The 23,858-nt window shown below is 42.0% G+C and overlaps 1 protein-coding gene across 1 annotated transcript in view; it reads left to right on the top strand.

Annotated features, from left to right (window-relative positions):
* The first annotated feature begins 2,862 nt into the window (after positions 1-2,862).
* The window catches only part of DRC11 (dynein regulatory complex subunit 11), a 110,674-nt gene continuing 89,678 nt past the window's right edge, over positions 2,863-23,858 (top strand). Inside the window, exons 1-5 of the mRNA XM_074910269.1 lie at positions 2,863-2,997; positions 13,568-13,892; positions 17,436-17,549; positions 19,740-19,928; positions 20,631-20,702. Of these exons, the coding sequence (XP_074766370.1) occupies positions 2,987-2,997; positions 13,568-13,892; positions 17,436-17,549; positions 19,740-19,928; positions 20,631-20,702 (711 nt within the window). The 5' untranslated portion in view covers positions 2,863-2,986. The remainder of the gene's footprint in view (positions 2,998-13,567; positions 13,893-17,435; positions 17,550-19,739; positions 19,929-20,630; positions 20,703-23,858) is intronic.

Below are 23,858 nucleotides of genomic sequence, written 5' to 3'. Positions count from 1 at the left end.
TTTTTAATGCAACATGATCTGGATGAGGAAGTTGTTATCAATGCTATACAAGTGGAATAACAACTACAAATCCCTTTAATCTCTGGTGGTATCTAGAGATCTCAGATGGTTTGGTGCCTGTAGGGATTATTGGAGACGTGTGATCCTGGACTGGAAAGACTGGAAAGACTTCATGGTGTTGACTGACCGTCAACGGTCTGCTGGACATCAGCTGCAATTCAGGCTGCGGTGCTCCAGGGGAAGAGGCAAGAAGGGAGATAAAGGAAAGAAGGAGAAAGCTGGAGATGGGGATGGAGAGCAGCTGTGTCGAACCTGAAGCGGAGACACAGCCACAGCAGAAAATATATTACAGGGCAGTCCTTTAAGGATAGCACTGTCCCAACAGGCCAGGCAGTCCTGCATCCTCTCACTCCAAATTACTTGAAAGCTCAAGGATTCAACTGGAAACCTACCCCAAACCAGAACATCTCACACTCCCTCTTTTCTCTTGTTTATTTCTATTTTCTTAAGCTAAACCAATTAGTTATTCTCAGTCGTACACTACTCCCATTACAGCTACAAAGCAGGCTCCTCTCCCATGAAAAAAAGTACCAACTCTGCTTATTTCATTAATTTTACTGCATGACTTTTCCCAGCAACATGATTTTCTTTTTGTTTTCCCAAGTTCCCTATAAACTGATGAAAATAAAAAGCCCCTCAGCTTGTGCACAGGCTCCCTGTACGCTCTTACACACATCACTTTTTTGTAATTTAATTTCCCATTTTTAAAAAGATGCTTGCTTTTCTCCAACTTTCGGGGGGGGGGGGGGGGGGACGGGACGGGGGGGGGACGGGAAGACCGGGTTGTGAGTGAGCAGTGGGCATTACTTCACCTTTAATAGACTTTCCAGCACAATAAAGACCATCCTTTGCACTATGACACCAAGGTGCTAACAGAGGGCAATAAATTCAGATTAATAATTAACATCCACATCGTATCGAGCAATCTTTCTGCTCTCATTTCAATTGCTTCAGAAAGCTTCCTAGTTTTCTGTCTTGAACACGTGCAATATGTTGCTTAGCTATTAATTTTAGAAGCTATTTTTGAGCGGTGCATTGCAGAAGAAAAGAACTAAAGTCATATTCTATTTTGACTCCAATTCCTGAATTTACTTATTGAATTGCCAGCATTACTCTCCTTCTCTTGAAGATTTGGTAATAGTATCTTGAGGTCTACAGGAAAAGGTATATTGCTTAGGAGTTGTGGCCAACTGGTTCTTAAAACCATATGCACTGGTGGAGACAGTACTGCTGGGATTCTGTGGGTAAAGTTCTTGGCTGAAAAAAAATAGTTTAGCAAAAAAAATAGATGTACAAATGTCCATATTAATGAAAATAAAAATGTGAAGTTCCCATTCAGGCTGTGAAGACTCAGTTAAGGTATTAAATAAGAACAAAATATAAGTTACTTACTGCTTTTGAGACCCCTCCTGACCTGCAGATGTATGAGAATCAGGCACTTTCACATTAACAGAGCTAATTACAAGCTGATTCTACACCATTTTCTGACGGTCCCCCCAAAGAAAAAGCAACAGGTACTCAAGCTCACTTACTCCTAAGAAACCCCACCAATCCAACACACCAAAAGAAATCATGCAAAGGGCATAGCCATCGTACAGCTCAAAAAAATAATATGCCTTCGATGCTTTATTACAGTTTTGATCCTCAAGATTCACATTTCTAAGCTTTTTCTCCAAAACCTAGGAACTTTATTTCGAAAACTCAATAGCCAAGAGTCTCACCTAATTATATGAGCTGGGGCTTCAAGGGTGGGGGGAAAAAGCAAAGGAACGCAGACACCCAGAGATTTATGGCAAAAAATACAACTGCTGGCAAAACACTCATTGTCCCAAACTCCTTGCTTTTTCTCTTCCCCACCTGCTCTGCGGAGGAGTGCACTTCCACCCAAAAATGTGATGTGCTGTAATCCTGTCTTGCTAGCTTTGATTTTTCCCCTTTTAAAGAAGGAACCTTTTAATGTTCTGCAACGGATGCTTCTCAGTCTGCACACAGGCAATAAATTAAAGGCATTATTTTTTAAAATTCCAGCTTCACTAACAGCTAGACATCATTTTACAAGGAGACAAAACAGCTGTATTGCCCTCAAAGCCAGCCTCCTACCAAATCAGGGCTCAAGAAATTACAGATGTGATTTTACAGCCTGCATTGCAACATGCTCCAATTTCCCCCATTGGTTTGGGTTTTTTGGGTTTTTTTGTTTGTTTGCTTTTTTGAAAGAGAGGGAAAAAAGAGCAAATCCTGCTAGAAATGATGAAGCACCAGTAAGTAGGACAGCCTTGGCAGTCACTTCCCAGCCACCCTAGCATACAGATGTACTCTGTTTGGGGATGCAAATAATGGGGGAAATACAATACCTGAGGCAGGTGTCCAGCTATTGCAAGAGAAAAAAAATTATAATAAACTGGTTTCTAAGTGGTAAAGGAATGGAAAACCACTAGAAAGTTGCCTTGATAGGTACTTGGGGAAAGAAACAAGAAAAAATAAAAGAAAAATGTGAATGCAAGTTGTACAGCCCCTTGGGAGAAAAAAGGAAATAAGGGAAAAAAGGAAAAAAAGGAGGAAAAAAAAGGAAAAAGAGGGGAAAAGGAAAAAAGGGGGGAAAGCGGGGGAAAATGGGGAGAAAATGGGGGTAAAAAGGGGGGTTAAAAAAGAGAGGGGCAGGGAATATTTGGGAAAACAAACAAAGAAAACATTTACTTTCTTCCCAGGACCGGTCGTGAAGCAGCTCGGGCGGGGGGGGGGGGGCCTCCCCCGCCCCGTCTCCGCGGTAACGGCGGGGCCCGCGTAGGGCGCCCGCCCGGTTGCCCGAGCCGCGGACAAGCCGCCGCCAGCCGGGGCGGGCCGGGGGGGCTCCAGGGGGGCTCCGCGGCGGCCTCGGGACGCCGTACCCGGCGGGCCAGCCCCGCGGCGGAGGAGCAGCCCCGCCATGTCTCAGGCGTGAGTAGCGCGGGGCGCGGGGGCCAGGCGGGGCGAGGGGCCGCAGGTACCCGGGAGAACACCCCGTTTAGGGGATAAAAAATAATAACACTCCCCCCACCTCCTCCCCGTACCTCCAGAGCAGTACAAACGCGGTACGGCCGGTTCCAGCGGGCCTTGCCTGCTGGTGCGAGGCCCGGGCGCCCCTTCCCGCCGGGCCGCGGCCTCCCCTGAGGCAGCGGCGGGGGTCAGGCACCCGAAGGGGGAAGGGGGGGGACGGGGGGACTGTGAGGTGGGCGGGATCCAGCCCCGCAAAGTAATCAGATCACCTCAGCAGCCTTCAGGCCAATATTAATATTATTCCTACTCACACACTTGGCCCTTTTCTGCTTGCAAAAAATACTTTTTCCTCTCTTTACGAACCAAAATTTGCACATGCTATTTTATTCTGTAATGAACTCCTCATGCTTTCAGCACAATACGAAGCTTTAAAAGTTTATTTGCAATAACCAGACTCTGATGATGGCATTGGATCAAAGCACCAGCAAGGAGCCATACTCATTTCTCCAGAAATACTACTAAGATACCAAGCCCCCGTATTAAGAAAACATTATTATTGCTGCACCACAAAGTTGGGAACCTAACTGTGAGTGTCTTTCATGACATTATCCCTCAGTATTTTGCAGTTTGCAGCCTCCACGTCCAGCAGTACAAAACGCTGGGCACAGCCCAGTTTGGGGCAGCTCTTTGTTCCCAATTCTGAGCTGGATGTGGCTTGCTCAAGTTCAGTAACAGTACATTGAAGGACTGGGGAAAAAAAAAAACCCTCAGGCAGTATTTGCTACCTCCTGCTGCTCCTCTCCTGCACATTAAGCTCTGACCTGGTCAAACCTGACCATATGCAAACTGCTGCCCCAGTAGGTTGGTGAGCACAGCATTTGCTGGCCTTTTTACCCATGGACTTCTCCTCCCCTGGCATCACTGGTACCAGCCTCAAAGCCTCCCGTTTCTTTTGCTTAGTATCATCTTTCTGAGCTGAGGAGAATAAAGTGAAAGAGAAAAAACCACCAAGGGCACAGCAGAGACTCTCTGGGGGCTCTGTCCAAGGACACAGACCCAGTACAGCCTTGAGCAGGTGTAAATTTGAGGAAGGCTTGGTTATGTCCTTGGCTAAGCCGGTGCAGGGCCTGGCTTGTAATAGCACTAACCATGCCTTGCACTGTCATGGAGAATTTGTTAAGGGAAGTTCACAAAGTAATGGATAGTTGTCTAAAGTGCATTGTTTAAAAGAAAAAAGAAAACACAAAACAAAACAAAAGAATAAAACCAAAACCACAAGAAGAGTGTTTGATCTCTTCCCGAGAGTCATCTCAGAATCTGTCATTCCTACTGAGTGTCTGAATCATGGCTGTTCTTAGTTTAGAAACTAGATTAACACAAAAGGAATTGAGTATAATTGGAAAATACTTGTGCTTCAACTGTTTCACTTGATTTGGTTGAATTTTAATGGGAACAGGGCTCTTCATCATTGCCAGCACTGAACAGCAAATCCATGTGAAGATACACATCTCCCCACCAGATGACAAAAACGTATACAGTTCTGTTTCCAAACGAGGTAGTGATGCTGGTAAGGGACTCCAATTAGACACTGGGAGGGGTAAGAATTGCACCACCACAGACACTGATGCTACTTGGCTCACTTAATTATAATCCCTCTATAGCTGTGTACAGCATGGCATTTATAGCTAGGCTAATCCAGTCCTTCGTGAAAACGTCTGAATATACATCGGTTCATCAATCACTGCATCTACAGAGCTTGAGTTAAGCACTGGGCTGGATAGTTTTGTTTACTGTATCCTATACATCAGTCTGGACAGTTAGTGCTTTTCTTTATTGCCCCAGCAGCTAGATTCAGGTTATCACCTGAGAATCTCAGAAATTCCTTTTAAAAAAAATAATTTTTGTAAAAAGCCACAGAAAATGTGACTCAAAAATGCTTCTAAACAATCAGGAAAATAGTACTAAATTCTTACCTAAATACCTATGGCCTTAAAGGTTTGATTCCATATTTTTAAATGGTTTGGACTGATTGTGCTGGTGAATCCATAAAAATTTTATCTTAATGTTTACTGTTCACAGCCTTCTGTTTTCCTCCCCGGCACAGAGCTGAGTTGCAATCAATGCCAGTAGTTATAAAATAGGAGCACGCTTTCCTTTCATTCTAAGCTCTCTTGGTTTGGAAGGTACAGTGGAGTTGGTTCTCAAGTAAGTTACAGAAGATACTGTTAGATGATTGTGGGTAGAGGTTATCCTGGCTGTGTACCATAAATCATGCCAAATTAAAAGCATTTTAAAAGCCACATGACAAAATTACAACAAACTGTCTTACTTGAAGGCAGTGAAGTAAAGAGCTAATAATGCATAGGGTTTATGAGAAAGAACTTTGGGACTTCAGGCAACAATATTTTAGAGGATGCCACCTTATATGGCTGGGCATAGGGATGGCCGAACTTGCCATGTCATATGTAAGACTGACTCCATCCTACAAAGAGGTAGGCGCATCAGTAAGCCACAGCCAAGTCCATAATACTGATTTTTCAATACTGTAGTCACATCCTGTGTACTGTATGGAAATGTTGCACAGCCCATAATTTTTTTTGAGCTTGAGGTAAACAGCTGCTTTTTAGACATCTGGAAGAACAGCTGCTACACAGAGAGAAATTGCACACGTCTTGTGCAGCCAGTTGGACATACTGAACATACCAAGTGTGCGTGCAGGGCAGTTGTCTCGCGTGCACTGCAGGTCAGGGCTGTCAGCCTGGCAACTTTTACAGCACAGAGTCACACTGCACACAATTTACATGGCTGCAATTTCAGTATTTCCAATCAGTTTATGAGGCATATTCACCTTAAGGCCTAGTGATTTTAACAGAGGTGTGATCTAAAGCTCATGGAAGCGCGTTATTCCACTGCTTTAGTAAGCTTTGTATCAGGATAGAGACAGGACACTTGGAAAGTGCTCAGCTATATTCTCTTAGGGTCAGTAAGCTCGAGCAGCCAGCCAGAAGAAAAGTCAGCATGTCCAGACATGCTGACATTTTCTAAGGACAGTTGTAGGGCTCACAAGAGAGCATACGCCATCCCATTTGCTGTAGGGTTGATTAAGAAGTGCTGGACATGTCGCTCTTCCTAAAGTACTCAAGCCCCATCATTTGCATATAGATGTACATTCTGTTCCAGTCACTGAACAGGACATTTACAGATGGTTTTGCATTCATGTTTTCCTGCTGCATTTCCTCCTCTTTCATGAATTTGTTTACCGTTTACTTGACCTGTAGGCTCCTGACCAGTAATTTCTTAACTTGCCCTAACAGTCCTAGTCCAGACATATTCAAAGCTGAGTCTTGGCACTACTACCATTTGTACGAGGTTTTAATCAGCTACAAGACATTTGCCACTGCCACCAAGGAGCTTTAAACAGTCAAAAAGCTTTAAAATTTAATCTCATGTCACAAATAGAACATATATCAATTCAGTGGTTAAATATTGATCTAAGATCTTTAGCATCTTCCCCTTCTGCTTCTGACAGAAACAACCAAAGGAGAGCTACATATTTTATATTACATCCCCAAAGCTCAGTTAAAGAAAATTAAGTTTGCAAAACCAAAATGTAAGAAAATGTCAGTGCAGCTTTTAATCCTGTCTTCTCTCCCCCACTTTATGTGGCTGCATTACGATGCAGTTTCTTACATTGTGATCATATCCTATTTTCTTCCCACGAGGCCCCAGCCTCACATTCAGCGATTGGGCCTGTTGTTGAATATTTCTTTTTATCCCCTCATTCACCATGTGGCCTCAGGCCATATTCTTCAAATTCCATCCAAACGCCACAATTATTAGCTTCCTCCTGGGCATTCCTAGCATGTTCTCTCTCATACATCTCCCAAGCATTCACAGATTCATCTTTGCCCCTCTTTCCACCCCTGGTGAGCATTAGCGTGTCATCCTGCTTATGTTAAAGCAGGAAAAGAGAGAGAATCAAAATGATCACAACTAAGACTCAAAGCTGCAACTCCCTCCTGTGCCTCCCTTCATCCTTAATGAGCAGGTAGGGAAAGATCTTGTGTGTTACTCATACATTGTCTCCTTTGGGAAAAAGCATTGTCAATGGAAATATCCCAGCACCACTCGTGCTAGAAAACGGTGAAAGAGGCTACAGTTTTCCAGAAACTGAATAGATCTTTCTAACTTTGAGCTTAAAGCTTCCTGATCCTAGCAGAGTTAGAGCAGCACCCAGACACAGCATTTGCCCTTTATGCATGCAACTGTAGGCAGCTGGATGAGCAATTGCTCTTTCCTTTTGTAAGGAAGAAAAAATTAAAAAGAAAATTACACGTGTAGGATGGTTAATGCTAAAATAAACTTCATTGCCACACCCAGTAAAGTGTGGTATGGCAAATACTGCTTGGATCTTGAGCAGGTAGGGTCTTCTCAGCTCCAGCCTATTTCTGGCTACGCATCTCTCAGCAAAGTGCTAACTACAGCATTTGCTGCAGCAGTGCTACACAGTAATTGGATATAAGTTACCAAAGCTCTCCTTCCCCATCCTTTCACGCATCCCTGGCCAGGAGGAATACTGCTTGCAGAGGAGGCTGCTGTTCTCTTCCTTTCCTCAAATCAAAGGGCAGCCTCCAGCTCAGGCAGGACCTGTAGCCTGATAGACAGAAGGATGGAGTCTGATACAGCAAAGTCCAGCCTAGAATAATGTCTCCCCCACTTTAATTGCTTTGCAATGTCCTCCTGTAAGAAAAGAGCCATTTTTCTAATCAGACGTGAGTTTGGCTAGAGCAGGTGCTTGAGACTCGCTGAGGTGTGGTGTTGCCGCCTCTGCTTAGTGAAGCGGGCTTCCTCACCTTCCCTGCGATTTCCCATTGCATTTATGCCACAGAAATCTTGTATCCCCTGTTCACTTTCTGTCATAGTACCAAAGACTGAAATTGGAGATGACAGAAGCATAGAGCTAGCTGTTCACATTAACAATGCCAGCAGCCTGTATGTTTTCTTCCCCTGTCACAACAAAAGCCTATTGAGGTTTATCCTTTATTTCCTCCAAACTCTTCAAACTCTGTAAAACATCATGGCTAGAGCAAGTATGCTTAAAAGAAGTAATCTGGTAGTGTTACATTCACCATCAACTCAGAAGTTTGGCATAATTGTAAGCCTAACCTTAGTTTAGGAGCAAGGCAGGCCTGACCAAGCTCAGAACTGTGAGTCTGCACTGCTCCAGACTGCAGGCTAAAGACTTTTAAAACAGGAATTGATTCAGACCACTTTTCAGTCAATTTAGCTGTGTCATAAGGCCTAACTGTTTCTGTCTGCACCTCTCCACTCCCAAAAAGGTTTTGTCTATAAAAAGACAAAAGAAGAAAGAAAAGAAAGGGCTACGCCTGTAATGTATTTATCCCATCCATCACCATGCAATACCTGAGCAGGTTGTAGTGGGTGAACAGATAACTCTGGTGACCTGAGCAAGACAGGCGTCATTTTTTTAAGTCTGATGATTTTTAGAAAGAGAAAAGAAGAAAAGCAGCCCTTTTGTGCAAGCCCTTTTTCCTCTCAGGGCCTCACTTTCCCCTCCCAACCTTTGTCTCTTGTTTCTTTATTTTATAGAGGCTGCAGGGCAGGGTTTCCCTCCCCTGTGTTTGCCCAGGGCTTAGCACAATGGCTGACCTGTCAAGCCCCAAGTATCTAGAGGAGACCCTGAGGACTGGCCCCTGCATATACTTCCTTTTCGTTAAGACACGTGTCTCAGTCCTCTCTCGGTCTGCTCCGTGACCACTGACTTGATCTGGATGGTGGTGAATATGTACTGGGCTCCTTGTGCCCACAAAATCTCTGCTGCAGCACACAGACCCCTGCTGCAGCCCAGCGCCACACACCCTTGCTTTCACAAGCCCTGCCAGTGCTTTCTCAGTTCCCTGTTAGATATCCCAACTCAGCCCAAGCTCATCTTCTGAGAAAGAAGGGCAGATAGTTTGCAGTGGCAGCATAGAGTCTTCAAAAATGTTTTAAAACACACATGGTTTAGCACTCATTTAATCAAATGGGAGTTTCCGTATTAGGTGGAGAGAGCTGGACCAAGTCAGAGTCAAATTATTTTCCCTTTCATCTCTTCACCCATGCCCATCCATCAGGAAAAACAGTAGGGCCCATGCAGTACTACATTCAGCGTTTACATGGTTGGCATGTGGAAGTGTGAGATATTTCTGTTCTCAGAGGACAGCCCAGAAAAAACAGGCAAAGCAGCTTGGGTTCAGCCCATATACAAATCCAGAGACAAGACTTGGAGTGCAAACTGTGCCATGTCCTGGAATAACAGAAATAGTGTTCCCTTTGGCAGCTAAATAAAAACACCGAGACAGTTCAGGGGAAAACAGAACAAAACCATATACACAAAGGTAACCCCACTGATGCCAGATTCCACTACTGGCTTGAGAGTGGTGTGAGGGACAGTTTGCATGCTCAGCACAAATCCTTCCAAGGGCATGCTTAAGTCTCAGAACCAGTTCAACACAAGTAAGCAGGCTAACCTTAGCTGTACTCAAACCCAAGACATTTTTCTAAATGTAAGAGACAGGTCAAGCAAACATGCAGAGTTAGAGGGCCCTGGAAGATTAAAATGAGGCAATGCATAATTGTCAGGATTTTAAACAGCTCTTTATAACTTGAGCAGAAAAACGTATTTCTAAGCTTAACTCTAAATAAGTAGATCAGTCTTTAATTTGAGCAATAAAAGTGATATTCAAACTAGAAGTCATACTATGGTAAAAGAGCCTCCTTAGCCCTTGTTTTAGACTCCATTTCTACTTTGTGGGAGTGAAGAGAAGGAACATCAGTTAGGAGGTACAGCCTTGACCTCTCCTCCTAGCTGTAAACTGCCAGAAAGCACTCTGAGGACTCTGGAGTTAAGTCACTTCATGTGTTTTTCCCTCATCCCATTACAGCGTTGCTTATTTTTCCCATAACACCCCTATTTTGTAGTTGCTATGACAATCTGCAACATTACTTATACTGCTCTAGACTATATATACAGATGGAGAGATCAAGAGACAGACTTCTTTTCCAGGATTCCATAATCTTCAAATTCATTCCATAATCTTCAAATCCCATTGAATAGGGAAATTATGCTCAGTCCTGCTGGTTACCTGCACTAGTAGGCTAGTTAGATGCTCTAATCCAATCTAATTCTGTTGCAAGATCATCCTCAGGCACAGATACAGCTCACAACCTACCCTTTTCAGAACGGGAGCAAGCCTACGAGATAAACCAGTAACAGTAACTAAAAGGCCAGCTCAGACTGTGCCATACTCCCCCTTCAGCACGCGGAAGCAATTTTGAGGGTGTTTACAATTTAATGCAAAGGGAGACTGAACAAATAGGCAGAAATTCAAATAGGGACTTAGGGGTCGCATGCTGTCTGATTAACAGACAAGGAGAGTTAGTCCTGTCCTTTTCTTTTAACATGTAACCCTGAAGACATGCATTACTCCTGACTACCCTTGGACATGTTTGTCTCCAAAGCTGAAGGGCTCCTCAGGATTATAGCAGCTCTGCCAAGTCCTCCAGAAAAGTCTGTAAACACCAGGCACATCTGATCTTCTAAACTAGTCCAGAAGGGCTCCCATTTGGACACTAGTAAAACCTGAAATAATTATGTTAATCCTGTTCGGGGGAGGGGAAACAAATGGCTGTGTACATGTCCTGTAGTTTTTAATCAGGGTGAACCAAAGAAACACTCAAATCACATTTCTGCTTGCATTGTCCAATTATCAAGTATCTGCTGTTCCTCATCACATGCCTAACAACCTGAAGCACTAGGGCCAGGTCCCCCCCAAGGTGTCAGTCACCCTGACTGCCACAGGTACACAGGAGCTATCAGCTTATCACAGCTGAAAATTTAGCAGTGCCACATCAATCTTTTCCTTCAATACGTCATTCTCCAGTGGGTCTGTCCCTTCTTTTGCTCTCATTTACACAGAGCATCACTGCTGCAAAAGCTACAAACATATCATAATATCCATAGTCTTAACATCTGACCCACAGCAACATGCTTGCAATCATCTTAACACTTATCTGATAAACTAATGCTTTATGGAAGCAATTATGTTCCATCAGTGTTGCCTTATGTTAATATACTCTGAAGGGCTAGAGCACTCTGGCCCCCTCCTCCCTCAAAAAGTCATTCAAAATATAAAAAGGAACTGGGTATTAGCTGGCTCAGCAGGAGGAACCACTTGACATTCCCCAGTCAGAGGAAGCAGAAAGGGAGATTATTGTAAATTGGAGAGGACAATCATGGAGTCAGTTCTTGTTATGGTACGATCTGTTGTCTCCATGCAATAACCTGCATTCAGAATGCTCTAGCCTGAGGATACCCACTGTTCATAAATCAGCAGTATGGTGGTGAGGACAACCTACAGGGCTAGGCTTCCTCAAAGATTTATAGCCTCCCCACTATCAAATGGTCTGTGAGTAGGCACAGCTAAGTGAGTACAATACCGTGTTGTTTCCTTCTGTGCTGGAAAACCCGGTGAACCTCACACCAGTATACGTTCTTCTGTGTCGTAGCTTCAGAGGAAGCATACAAAACTCCCATTGATCAACCAGCAGAGCTGTTAGGTCAAAGCTAATGCTAGTCTTGTTTATACCAATCTTCCCCACTCTGCTGGTTTTATTTTGTTTATCTCCTGCACCTGGGTTAATTGCTGCAATTGAGTGATTCGGGTAGTGCAATGGGATGTAAATGAAGTAGGAAAAAAGGAAGGGGAAAGACCTGGGTGGGCTGCAGAGGCTTAGGAAAAGCAAGACCAGCTGCATCCTGCAGAAGCCCAGGTCAGCTGAAAAGTATAATATGCACTTTTAAAAGTTAATGGTGCAAATTCAATAGCAGGGCTTGGATTGTTGGTGTTTTTGCTGACTGCTGCAGGGAGTCATAGCAGCCCTATCAGCATCCTGGACGTGCAGCACACACCCCATGCTCAGGGCACTTGGGGGTTGGAGTCTGCCCTGTCTACCTCACTGGTCCCTCTTGCAGCACAAGCCTGGGGTCATTCTGAACTCCTGAGACTGGAAGTGATAAAATCAGCTGACAGAGCTCCAACTTAAGCAATTATTGTCAAGCACGAGTAATGTTAACAGCTGCCCAGCTTTCTTGTCAAAATTAATATACAAGCACTCCCCTCAGTGCTGCTCAGACCAGAAAGAGGTCTGCTCTGAAAGCTCATCTAATGGAGGCAGCGCCTTTTGCTGTCTTCAGCCTTCTCTGAGAGACTCTAGGAACAGCAAGCAATAGCTCAGTGAAGCAGGTGGATGGGTCTAGAGTGCACTGTTGAGGCTATTGGCCTTTATTTCTAGGTCTAAAAAAAAAAAAAGGCTGCTTTCCCTGTTACCTTAGCCCACTGTTTTCCCCTCCTCCTATGAACCTGACAAAGTGAATCAAGTTTTTCTCCCAGCATAACTGACAACCCAGTGCAGAAGAGATTTCTTAGCTCTGCTGGTAGAGAAGCATTTTCAAAAACATGAGATTTTTTGATGCCTGTTACTCCCAAGAGAAACTCTTCACCTGGCAAAGAGAGGTTGCAAAGTAGAACAGGACCTAAAAGGGTCTTTCACTACCACAGATGTTAGCATCTTTCAGTGACAAACCTGCTGTTTGAGCTGTTCTCTGAATAAAAGTCTCACTGCCCAGAGGCCACTTCTTGCTCCTTTAGGATGATTCCCCACAATATTCTGCCGCTGGTCTGCTTTACCATGAAAAGCCACTGAAGCCAGTCCATGCTCAAATCAGAGCTCCACCTATTCCTACCAAAACTGCCAAGTAAACAGTATTATCACTTCTGGAAATGTCGCTGGCCTTAGGTGACATCTTCCATGTCACATAATCTTCTAGTTACTGGACCAGACATTTAGCAATTACTTGGAGTGAAACAGTTGATGCCACAGAAATAAATTATATTCCACACTTCACATTCGAAATAGTGCCCACAGCTACGCTTTAGCATTAGCACCAACACAGCCTTTACCATACAGTCAGCTCTGAGCAACCACTTCAGAAAGGCAGAAAAGCAGCACACACTTTAGAAACATCGATTGGTTCTTATCCCAAACACGGGAAGACCTAAAAGAGACCTTCCCCCATCATAAGGGTTTGCGGGGTGGGAGAACAGGGGATGAGGGCAGCATGGGACACCTTTTCTGTTAAATTGTCATCTCAGCATAACTGAATGAAACTCATGACCCTATCAGGGTTGCAGCTTCAAGCATATGTTAAGGATGAAATTGAAAAGTTTTTAACTTTTAAACTTTCATTAATAAAACAACATTTTAAGACTCCTATTTTTAAAACAATCAATAAGAGAAACTTTTGTGAATGGCTTTTAAAAATCCATTAGTTAAAATCTTGTTATAAATATAATGGCTCACATTTCCAAGCTTGATTTTTTGAGAAATCTACATGCATAGAGCCCTGGCATCATTGTGTGCTGACTCTTACTTTCATGTTGGGTTAACATAGTCTCCTCTTTTCAATTAGCACTTACAATAAGGTGTGGACAGATGCCCAGAAAGACCTTGACATCCAGCTGCGGAGAGAAAGAGAAGAGTTCCTCCAGCCAGAGAAGGACCATGTAAAAGTATTCAGGATGTTGGTCACCTCCTACATCAAATACATGCAAATCTTCCGTAACTTGGAGATGGCCTACGACCAACTCATTCACCGGCAGAAACGGATGGTGATTCGGCAAGTGCTAGATGGCGTGATGGGTCGGATTCTGGAAGTAAAAAAAGAGATGGTGGGGCTGGATAACTCAGAGTTTCATTACATTGATAATATCCTGGAAGATCTAAAGCTTCTCCCGGTAGGTCTACCTCTATTAATTGAAAATTCATAGGAACTTTGCCTTTCCCGCGTTTTAAGGACAGTCATTTACTTGTGGTCTGTGAAGTTCCACCAAGTGATTTAGCTTCCTGCATGTTCACTAGTTTAGTGGGTGATTAGTAATGATTTTTATTAAAGATCAGAGTATATTTGACCTATGATGAACATTAGATACTGGAGCAAGATTTTAAAAGCGATCTGCTCAATCATTATGTTGCGTTTCTGCTTCTCCCTAACAGCACAAGCTCTGTGGATCTTTCTCTCGCACATGTCCCAACATTAAGCTGTATTAACTTAGATAGCTTCACTCTTAATGTCAGCAGCTTGACTCTGCCTGATTTTAATGTGGGATGGGCAGCTGATAACTAAAGTACAGTCCCACTTCAGTCTACCCTTTGCATCACTGTGAGTCAGCCTGGCCCCAGGCCTCTTTCAGAGGTTATAGGTAATGCTAAAAAGTGCATAATCTGGTCTACTAGTTTGTAGTACAACAAACTACTAAAACAAGAAATCTGAGACAAGAAATGTATTGTAAAGGAGGCAGGAGCTGGGAGCATGTTCAACGTCCAGAGTTCAGGACTGTCTGATGTAAAAGCAGCCCCCTTGACAGACAGCCCACTAAACTAGATGAATATGACAATAAGGCAAAGTCTTGAAGCTGTGCTCTGAAAGCAGTATGAAAAGTCAGCTGCAAAAAGATGGTTACTTGACTCGCAGACAGCTCCACCTATTGTCAAACTCAGGTACCGCTGCTTTTCTAAAGAAAAAGAGTTGAAGCTTAAATTACTGCTTTTTTCAGGATCCCAATTATTACGTGAGATAAATTGCCTAATACCATTATAGCATTATTTTGAGATTTGCAAACATGTTTCTGTTTGCAACTGCGTGTGTATTTCACTGCAAATTTAGGATAGTTATTACCAGTCATTTTCATCAGCTCTTTTCCTTCTGCGTTAATCGCAGCAGAGAACTACTTTAAACTATGAGAAGGCGTACTAGAGAGTATAAACACATCTTTGGGGAAGTTCATCCTTCATATTTTGAAATCGTTAAGGACTGCTGTTTTCATTACTTATCAGTAAATCCACCTGCAGGAAAAATCTGGCAAATCTGGAAAGTCATGCTTGACATTTATTTAAAAATAAGCATAAATTCAAATTCCTGCACCACACCTTAATTTTAAGAATGCGTGACATACCTACCTACTACCAAAAATAATGTCACTGAAGAGATTTCAGGTTTTTTCAAAGAAAACATTATTTTCCATAGTAGATAGGAATACATATTTATGAGGGTTTTTTATAAAATCACATATTCTTTGTTACAAAATGGAACTGCTGGCCAGTACTTGACAAATAACTTCTGTTAAAGAATCTACCCAGAAAGGATATCGCTAGTCCTTCCTTTCACTGTATTATCATGGGCTAAAATCCAGCATGACTGTAGGCAGAGAATACAGCAGAGTAGCCTCATTTTATATCTTATGCAATGCTAATTGTGTACTTTTTACTACGTCACTGTAAGGCCATGCTTCATCTTTCTATAGTTCTGTGCCTCATGTTTTTGTATAGTTGCCTTCCAACACTCAATCACTCCATTTCCTGGGGCAATTGTAAAGGTATTTAGGTACACAAATCCTATGTGGAGCTGGGATTGGCTAAAAAGCTACAAATTTGACTTGAGGATAAACATCACAAGCCTAACTTCGCAACGCTAGGCCCCAAGAAGAGATTATGAAGAGAAACAGGCTCCCTATTCCCCATCCCTTCCAGCCCCAGTATTATGGCTTTGATCTCATCTTTACAATCAGTAAAAGTCACAGTCCAGAATCGCTTGTAATTAAAGCTCAGGTTAGACATCAGAGATACTCATCACCCCTACACTGACTGACTCACACTGCTACCCGACAGTGTAAGAACTCTCTCATCCTATGCAAGGGTGTCCAAACTAACCGTATGATTTCTTATACCTAAAGACAGCCAGATTTGTAATCCATCCTGGAGTCATTTACACTCATAAAGTACAAAGTATAATCATTTCCATCAACAATCAAGGATGTTGGAAGGTGCAAACAGGGAGCTTAAGATAAATATTCAGAAACCTTAGTAGACCAGACCTCTGCATTGATAAAATCAACAGGGATAAACACAGTCCTACTTGGAAGCTTTCTTATGCTGCCATAATAGGGATGTCCCAGTCTGCACAGTGTGCAACTGAGGGAATTAGTAATGAAATCTTTTAAGTTAGCAGTTCACAGGGGCTGTTTTCATTGGCCACAACCTTCCCTTCAAATTCTTTCTTTAGAAATTGGAAGGCCTTAGAGCTCATAGGCAGCACATTTACATGTGCCTGTGTCAAGGCAGGAGTGGTGCTTGTTCTTTACAGCCAGCACTTCTCCATATCTGTCCACACCAAAGCTGCCATTCAGACTGCAAAGGATCAAGTCAAAGGTCCTCCTGAGCAGGTCAAAGCCCACCAGTTTCCATAGCAGATAGAACAGAGAGCACTGATAGTGCAGCATCAAGTCTTGGACCTGTCTTAAGCTACTTGGGCAAAAGGACCCAAGTGTCCACATATACCTGGGGATAAATTATTGTGTAACTTGACTGTGCAATTCCTCCTGAGTAGCATGACAGGGTAACTGCTGTCTCCCCATCCCACCTTCTAGTCTTCTGGGTAAATCATTTGCTTGAGGAGATACTCTAAATATTCCTGAAACAGTATATAGGGAACACAGGATGTGTATGAACTGGACCTGCAAAGACACATTCCCCCCCCACCACAGAAGAAGTATACTTGCCAGTAATTGTTCTTGAAGAATTGTCTCCAGTCTTCAATCTGATGCAAAGAACAGGTTATGCCACTCCACAGCATCTTAACTTCTAGGGAGCTTTTTTGTCTGCCTGTGTCTTTTCATTTCTCAACAAAAGTGAAATTCTATAGAAAAATCAGTAGAAATGTGAATCAGTTACATTTTTTTAATGATGGAAACAAGTAAATACAGCTGCTTCTAATCACACCTGATATTGAGAGGTGACTGAGATATCGGTGGCACAGACAGTGACAGTTTATCTACAAGTAGAAATACCTGTAGACAAACAGATTTGTGCTTTGGTTCCTTGTAATGGTTAAAAACAGATCTTTTTTTTGTGTTGATTAAAAAAAGAAGTAGGATGTTCATACAACCAGAGGTATTCAATTCAGTGGAAATCATATTTAACTTTCCAGCAACCCTGCCAAATATTTTAGCAGTTTGATAATATAATTGAGCCATTATAAAAGGAAAGGTTTCTGGGCTGCCGTGGTTCAGAAACTGGGTTGATTTATTTGTTTTTGTTGAATTAGGCCTTAAGTAATTGCAAAGTAACAGCTCAGTGGTTGTTACAGAGGTCAAATTTTCCAACACTCCAAAATATGCAGCAATCTCGGTCCAATTTAATTGCTTGGTAAAGGTGTTCAATTAAAAAGTAATGTGATTTTAATGCAGTTCTAAAAAGCATATCATGACTACTTCTTCATCTAGGAAGACATAGAAGTACCTATCCCAAGGTATTTCATTAAAGAAAAGCTGGAAGTCCTGGAGCAGAGAGAAAAAATCCTTGATCAGATTTTGCTTGATGCTGGAATGCAAACACAGGTAAATGTACCACATACCTCCATAATAACATGCTTAACTTTTGTTAGTTATAGCCACATGTGTCTGAATGCATGAACTGCTGAAGTGAAAAGTACTTTTTGAGCAGTTAGGAAGTAAAAATCTGTTTACAGATAAGGCACAAATAGAAAGTAACATTAAATTTTACTATCTAACAATATCCAGTCACATCTTGAGTCTGGTTAAGACTGAACTTAATCAGCTCTGCTTTATACATGAGAGTGTCAGAGAAGGGGCAGCACTTTGACCAAGATAGTAGATGCTTTATTTGTCTAGCTAACTCTCATCACCTAATTAGTCCTACTGAAATCAAGTTGGGCTTAAGAGTTACTGAACCAGGATTCCTAGCTGGGACAGGCAAAACTCAGAGTTCAGGTCAGCACAACTGTTAGTATTCAGTTGTTTATAACCTCTGAACAATGACTGCAGTCTCTTCTGTACAGCTATAGAGCTGCAGCTGCTAGGAGGAGTAGAAAATTGTGTTTTGGCAGAGCAAAAGTCGTTACGGAGAAGTACATGAGCAGTCCAGTGAAGACTGTTCTGGATTTGATATACTTTTGACCTTTTGGAAATGGCGCATTGCCTCCAAGCAGTCATTGCTAACCCCTTGAAATAAACAACTGTGCCTACGTATCTGGACATCTTTGATTCACAGATGTTATAGCCACAAGAGACAGTCCTGACCAGACCACTCAGTCAAACAGCTGCACTGCCCCAACTGTTGAATCCTCCACCAGTAATTGTGCCAGCGGGGGAAGTCTGCATATTGATGCAACAAAGCAATGGAGGAAAGGTTCCCAGGGAAAGAAACAGCACCAGTCAGACAGAGGCAGTCTGCAGAGACAGAGCACAGGCTCTCTGCTAGATTACTTTAATGGGCAGCTGCAGTCATCTTGGCCTCCACAGTAAATCTCTGGGTAAATTCTCTGCTCTTCTAGTAGTCTGATGTTGGTCTGTAGAGATTCTCTGTTTCGGCACATTACATCTTGAAGGCTTTTTGTTTCCCACGGTTCTGCTCTCACCCCTTCTCAGCATGGCATCCAATACAGATGAGACTATGTGGCGTACAGCCAGCTCACCTGGAAGCACCAGACTCTTTGCACTTCAGGCTCTGGCAGGATCCAGGTCTCCCTTGCCAGGATGCCACAAAAGGCACAGGATTCAATAAACATGAATGAAACAATCTCACACAGTATGAGGCCAGTGCCCTGTGCTGCACTTCCAGTTCAGTCACCGCTGGGATTGCTAGAGGGTTGTCAGCACTTCTTCATGCATCCTAGCAAGCCATGTACACTCAGGAAATCCAAACTGCTGTGTAACAGACCACTGTATTCTTCAATGTCCACAACAGTGCTGTTAGAAGCAGTCTAACATAAATTGAAAACAGTGGTATTCATCAGAGGAGCCTGCTCTGCAGATCATTTGTCCTTCTATGTAATTCTGTTACAGAAAGCCTTGCTGAAACCTGTAGTATAGTGAGCTCCACACGATATATATAGACACATCAAATGTGAACTGTCTCCAATAGGGGGATTAACGTCAAGAAAGAACAATAATTCAGCTTTTCCATGGGGAGCATGAGGGGTTAAACAAGAGTTCTCGGAGAGAGAAGAGGGAGTTCCTCTCTCCAGCTGCATTGTTCTCACATGTTTTTCAACCAAGCTTCTTCTACTTGGGCTGGGCTGACCAGGCCTGGGCTGGTTTAGAACAGCCTGTCCTTCCATTCAGCAAGAGAGCTGGGGTCCTAGCAGCACATTCAGAAACCCATCCCTTCAGAAAAGTGAAAGGAAGACATTCCATAGCCTAAGGCATTCTCCTTTTAATAGGACAAATCCCTATTGTTCTTTTTGCTTTTTTTTCAAATGGGTATAGTTCAGCACCATGCTGTTCTTGTTTGCCATGAAAGCCATCAGACTTTCCTTGGCACACATCAACACCTCAGGTTCACTTTCTCCTGAAGGCCCTCAAACACATCTCTTAAGATATCAAACTTCCAAGATACTGCAAGATAGAGCTGAGACAGGAGTCTCTACTGTTTGTGACAGGGATTTTTTGTTTTAGAAAGTGTCCACAATAAGTTCATTGATTGGTTTGTTTGCTGAGGTAGGCAATTAACAAAACACATAACTAATACTTTGCTTTGTCCATTCCTTTTTGGCTGTACTGTTGAAGAAACCTCTCAAGGCCATGACATTTGAAGAAGCCATTAAAGTGATCCAGGTTGCAGAACGGGCTCGCCAAGGCCGTTGTCGAGCAGCATTCATGAAGCAAATTTACCTTGAAGAGAGGAAAGACAGACAAACTAAACTTCAGGTCCAGATAGGTCCAGGTCCAGATGACGCCACCACTTGCATTCAGAAGGTGAAATCTCTGATTTAACAATAGTTCTGGTGAAACCAAATAAAGATGTTTTGTTCAGAACAGCTGTAGACAGAAACACAGCTCATACGATGGGAAGCATTCTGAAATTATAGCTTTCAGGGTGTCTAGCAAAGTGAAATGCATCATTTAGGCCACTTAACAAAATGAGACCCTAGATGGAAACAGTCCTGCACTGGAACCATAGGATGACTTTATAACCTACATATTGTTTTTCCATTCTGATTTTTATGACCTCAGTTGCTCTTTCTGGCATCCCTTTGGAATCCAGTGCATCTCGGAGAATTCATATCTTTTCCTGTGATCTCTGGGGAAAGAGTTCATTCCATATCTTGAAAAGATGACAAAGTGAGATCACTGCTAAATTCCAGAAAAAATCCTTAGACGTTAATAATTCAGACAATTTAGCGTGATGAGAACAGAAGCTGTCTAAACCTTAAGTCTAAACACTTTTTGAAACCCTGATATTGTCGTGTTTAGAAGCTAGATATACCACAGGGTGAGGGGATAACAAACCTTGGCATTTGTTTTAAAAAAATAGCAGATGGCAACCTGTTAAAGAGTAATAGTTTCAATTGTATATTGTGCCTTTCCTTCCTCTATTTGTTTTTTCCTGTGTCTGCCACAGTAAAGGAAGCTGTAACAAGGCCCATTTATCTCATTAGAGTGTTGTTTACAATTCAGGCTTGGCGTGGATATATCCAACGCAAGAAAACAGAGAAAATGAGAGAAGAGGAAATGATATTTCTGGGGATGGTAAGTACTGCTTCCTAGAGAATATAAAATGCCACAGTCTGTTTGTTCTTCAGACTTTTGTAATTTAGTAGATGAGAAATTAATTTCTAAGATTCTTCCTATTTTAAAAGGAGTCTCTAAGGAATACAGAACTAAGATGAAATGATAGATGGCACAGAAGTAGCACAATTTGTCTTATGCTGCATGCTTTTGTGCTATATATATAGTCCAATGTATATGGCAGATGTGGAAACAGGCGGTGTAGAATTTGCCCCACATTCTAGGGCATTTGACCCAGGAATGACAGAGCAAGGAAATTTTATGAATCAATTATAAATTCATAATTCCAGGACACCTGAGGTGTCTTATTCCTGGAGTAGAATTAAAGCAGCAACGTCTTCTCCCACCCCTTAGCAAGCTACTGCATATGTATGTCAAAGAGTAAGGAAAAGGGACATTAGAAGTCCCACGTTAATACATCAATATTTCCATAAGTCCATGTAGAAATAATCAAAATATTCCTCACATCATACTGCAAAAGTTCAGGGCAGGGAACAGCTGTCCATGGTCAGTTTGATTGCATGGGGTGAAAGAAAAAAAGGAAAGCACCCTTTCCAGAATGAACTGCTTCCTCCCACAATTAGAGAATGTACATCTCCTCCTCCCACCAACATCTTCCTTCCTATCAAGTACCTGAGAAAAAGAATAAACTCGACATTTTCTTTGGCCACCACCAATTCTTTAGGTGCCTTCATTAGGCACTAACAAGCATCAAGCCTCACAGCTTTCTTCAACTCCAGCTACGGTAGCACAGCCCTTGCACCAAGTTCTAGTAAAGCTGCTTTACAGCACCACGTTACAGAAATATTCATCACTGCTTCGCGTTCAGTAGATTTATTTACACCTTCATGTTCTACAGTTCTTAAATGATTAATTTATAAACTAATAATTTAATTTTAAATTAAAACATGCTTTCTGCTTCTCCCGGATAATTTGGATTATTTTCTTGCCCACCAACGGAATTGCCCTTAGCTACATTATAGGTTTGTGAAAACTAATTGTCCCTATACCATACATTGTCCAACATGTATCATGAGTTAAGAATGACCTATAAATCTTATCTTTAGGAAGTAACATGTACATTTACCTAAGCTTTGCCATGTTAAATACAGATAACACCTTATGGATTATTGCCCTTAATATGTGCTGGTCATTCACAGTAAATGTGGCCAGCATAACAGAGCTTAGGGTGCCAATTCTGCCTCTGTTTAAGATTTTAACTAGGGCTGACCTAAAATGGTGAATATTTGGTATGTACTGAAAATTAATTAGAAATTACACCTTTTCCAAAACAAGGAATCATTTCCTCTCAAATCCTATGATGATTTCTGTCAAGTATTAAACCTAAAAACGAAATCTAAGTCTGGTATCAGTTATTGGAGGGTTCACAGCCAAGCACTATTTTCAGGGTGGCCAATGGTAGGAGTAACTGATAACTAGGATGTAAACTGCCTAGTTTATGGGGAGAAAATCTATATGATCATAGGGATTAAGGGAATTAAAACCAAACATATACAGTATATTCATTTCCTGACCTCTATTTAGAAGCAAGAGAATTGATGTTTGCAACTCTGCACTCAGCCTTATTACTCTTTATGAAGTACATAATTAAAGGATATAGGGAAAAAATTCTAAAAAATATATAAAAATCTGTTCTTCTTTCTAGTGTTTTTATATTCCCCATTTGTGTTTCCCTTTTACTTTTCATGCTGCATTCCCTTCCATGGTCTCCAAAGGAAGTGAGTGGCTAGCAGACATTGGTTCACACTGATGGATATGCAGCGAGCTCCAAAGGTCAAGTCCCTTTGATGTATGATCACGTCAGCCCTCTAAAAAATGACCACAGATCTTCATGTGTAAATATGTTGAATTTGCTTTTCTAATGCTGCACGACTTAGATAAATTAGAAGAGCTAGCCATCCATTACTCCAAGTCCATCCCAAAGGAGGCTTACTTTTACTGCAATAATTTCTCTTATAATTCTATCTGTTTTAAAAATGTCTATGTTACTTTCATGTAAAGACTGCTTTGCAAAAAGAGCTAGTCCATTCGAAGTTCTGAATAACAATTTTTGGAAAAATTCAATTGTGTTGGCCTAAAAAATATAGAAATATATGCAAAGACCAAGAATTGGCCGGTCTTTTATTTAATTCAGTATTATTTTCTTTACTGCCTGCTTGCTTTAGAAAAATTTATGTATCTTTTCTGGAATTCGATTCTATTTCATCTTTTGGTTGATGACAGAGTAGAAGTCTATGTTCCAGAGATTTTTCTTGGCTCAAAAGTAAAGCTTCATTATTATTATTATTTATTAAAGCTTAATTGCAGAAACAGCATGATTCCCCCAGCACATGTTTTTCTAAATCTCCGATAAATCACAATTTGCAATACTGGTTTAATTTGTAAAGAGAAGCAAGCCTTACTAAGAGCACATATATCTTGATAACTGTATCCTGACCTGTTTCCTGATCTTCCTCACATTGCTCCCACAATGCTGTTTACTACCAACTCCAGCATGACTACCATAACCAATGTTCCAGGCACAGGTCTGTGTTTAAGCCACACCAACCACGCTGGTGTTTCAAGAAACCACATTAAATTGTCTTGAAAACATGCATGTACTATCCAAACAAACCTGTGTTTACTTGCTCTGACTTGCTCAGTTACACCATTTTTGCATTTTTTTAAACTGGTGTGTACTTCCACTTGTCTGTTTCTGGCATTTATAATTCTTGGTCATTAAACACCCCAGTTAGAGGTTGCTGTGATTGTTTAATTTTGCTGCAGCTCAAGCTAGCTATCAGCCTGGTGTAACTGGATGTGAGAACTGGTTTTTGGCAACCGCTTTGTCTCAGAGCTGTACAAAACAGCCCGAGCCTAATAATGGATCTACACTCAGCGCTATCCCTAACAGACTCTCCTGACAAGGTAGACCCTGAGGGAAGTTATAATCTCAGAACACAGGCTACTGGAAAGACTGGTTTTAACATGAAATGTTAGGATAAACTATTTGCAATCAGACTTATTTATGGAAGGGTAGGAGAAGCCTAGGAACAAGGAATACAAAAAGACAAGACAAGATCTGTCCCAGTTTAGGGGCTCAGCCTGCTGTTGCAC

This window comes from Athene noctua, chromosome 7, assembly GCF_965140245.1.
Source record: "Athene noctua chromosome 7, bAthNoc1.hap1.1, whole genome shotgun sequence".
Taxonomy (NCBI): domain Eukaryota; kingdom Metazoa; phylum Chordata; class Aves; order Strigiformes; family Strigidae; genus Athene; species Athene noctua.
This window is presented reverse-complemented; position numbering and strand designations above follow the sequence as displayed.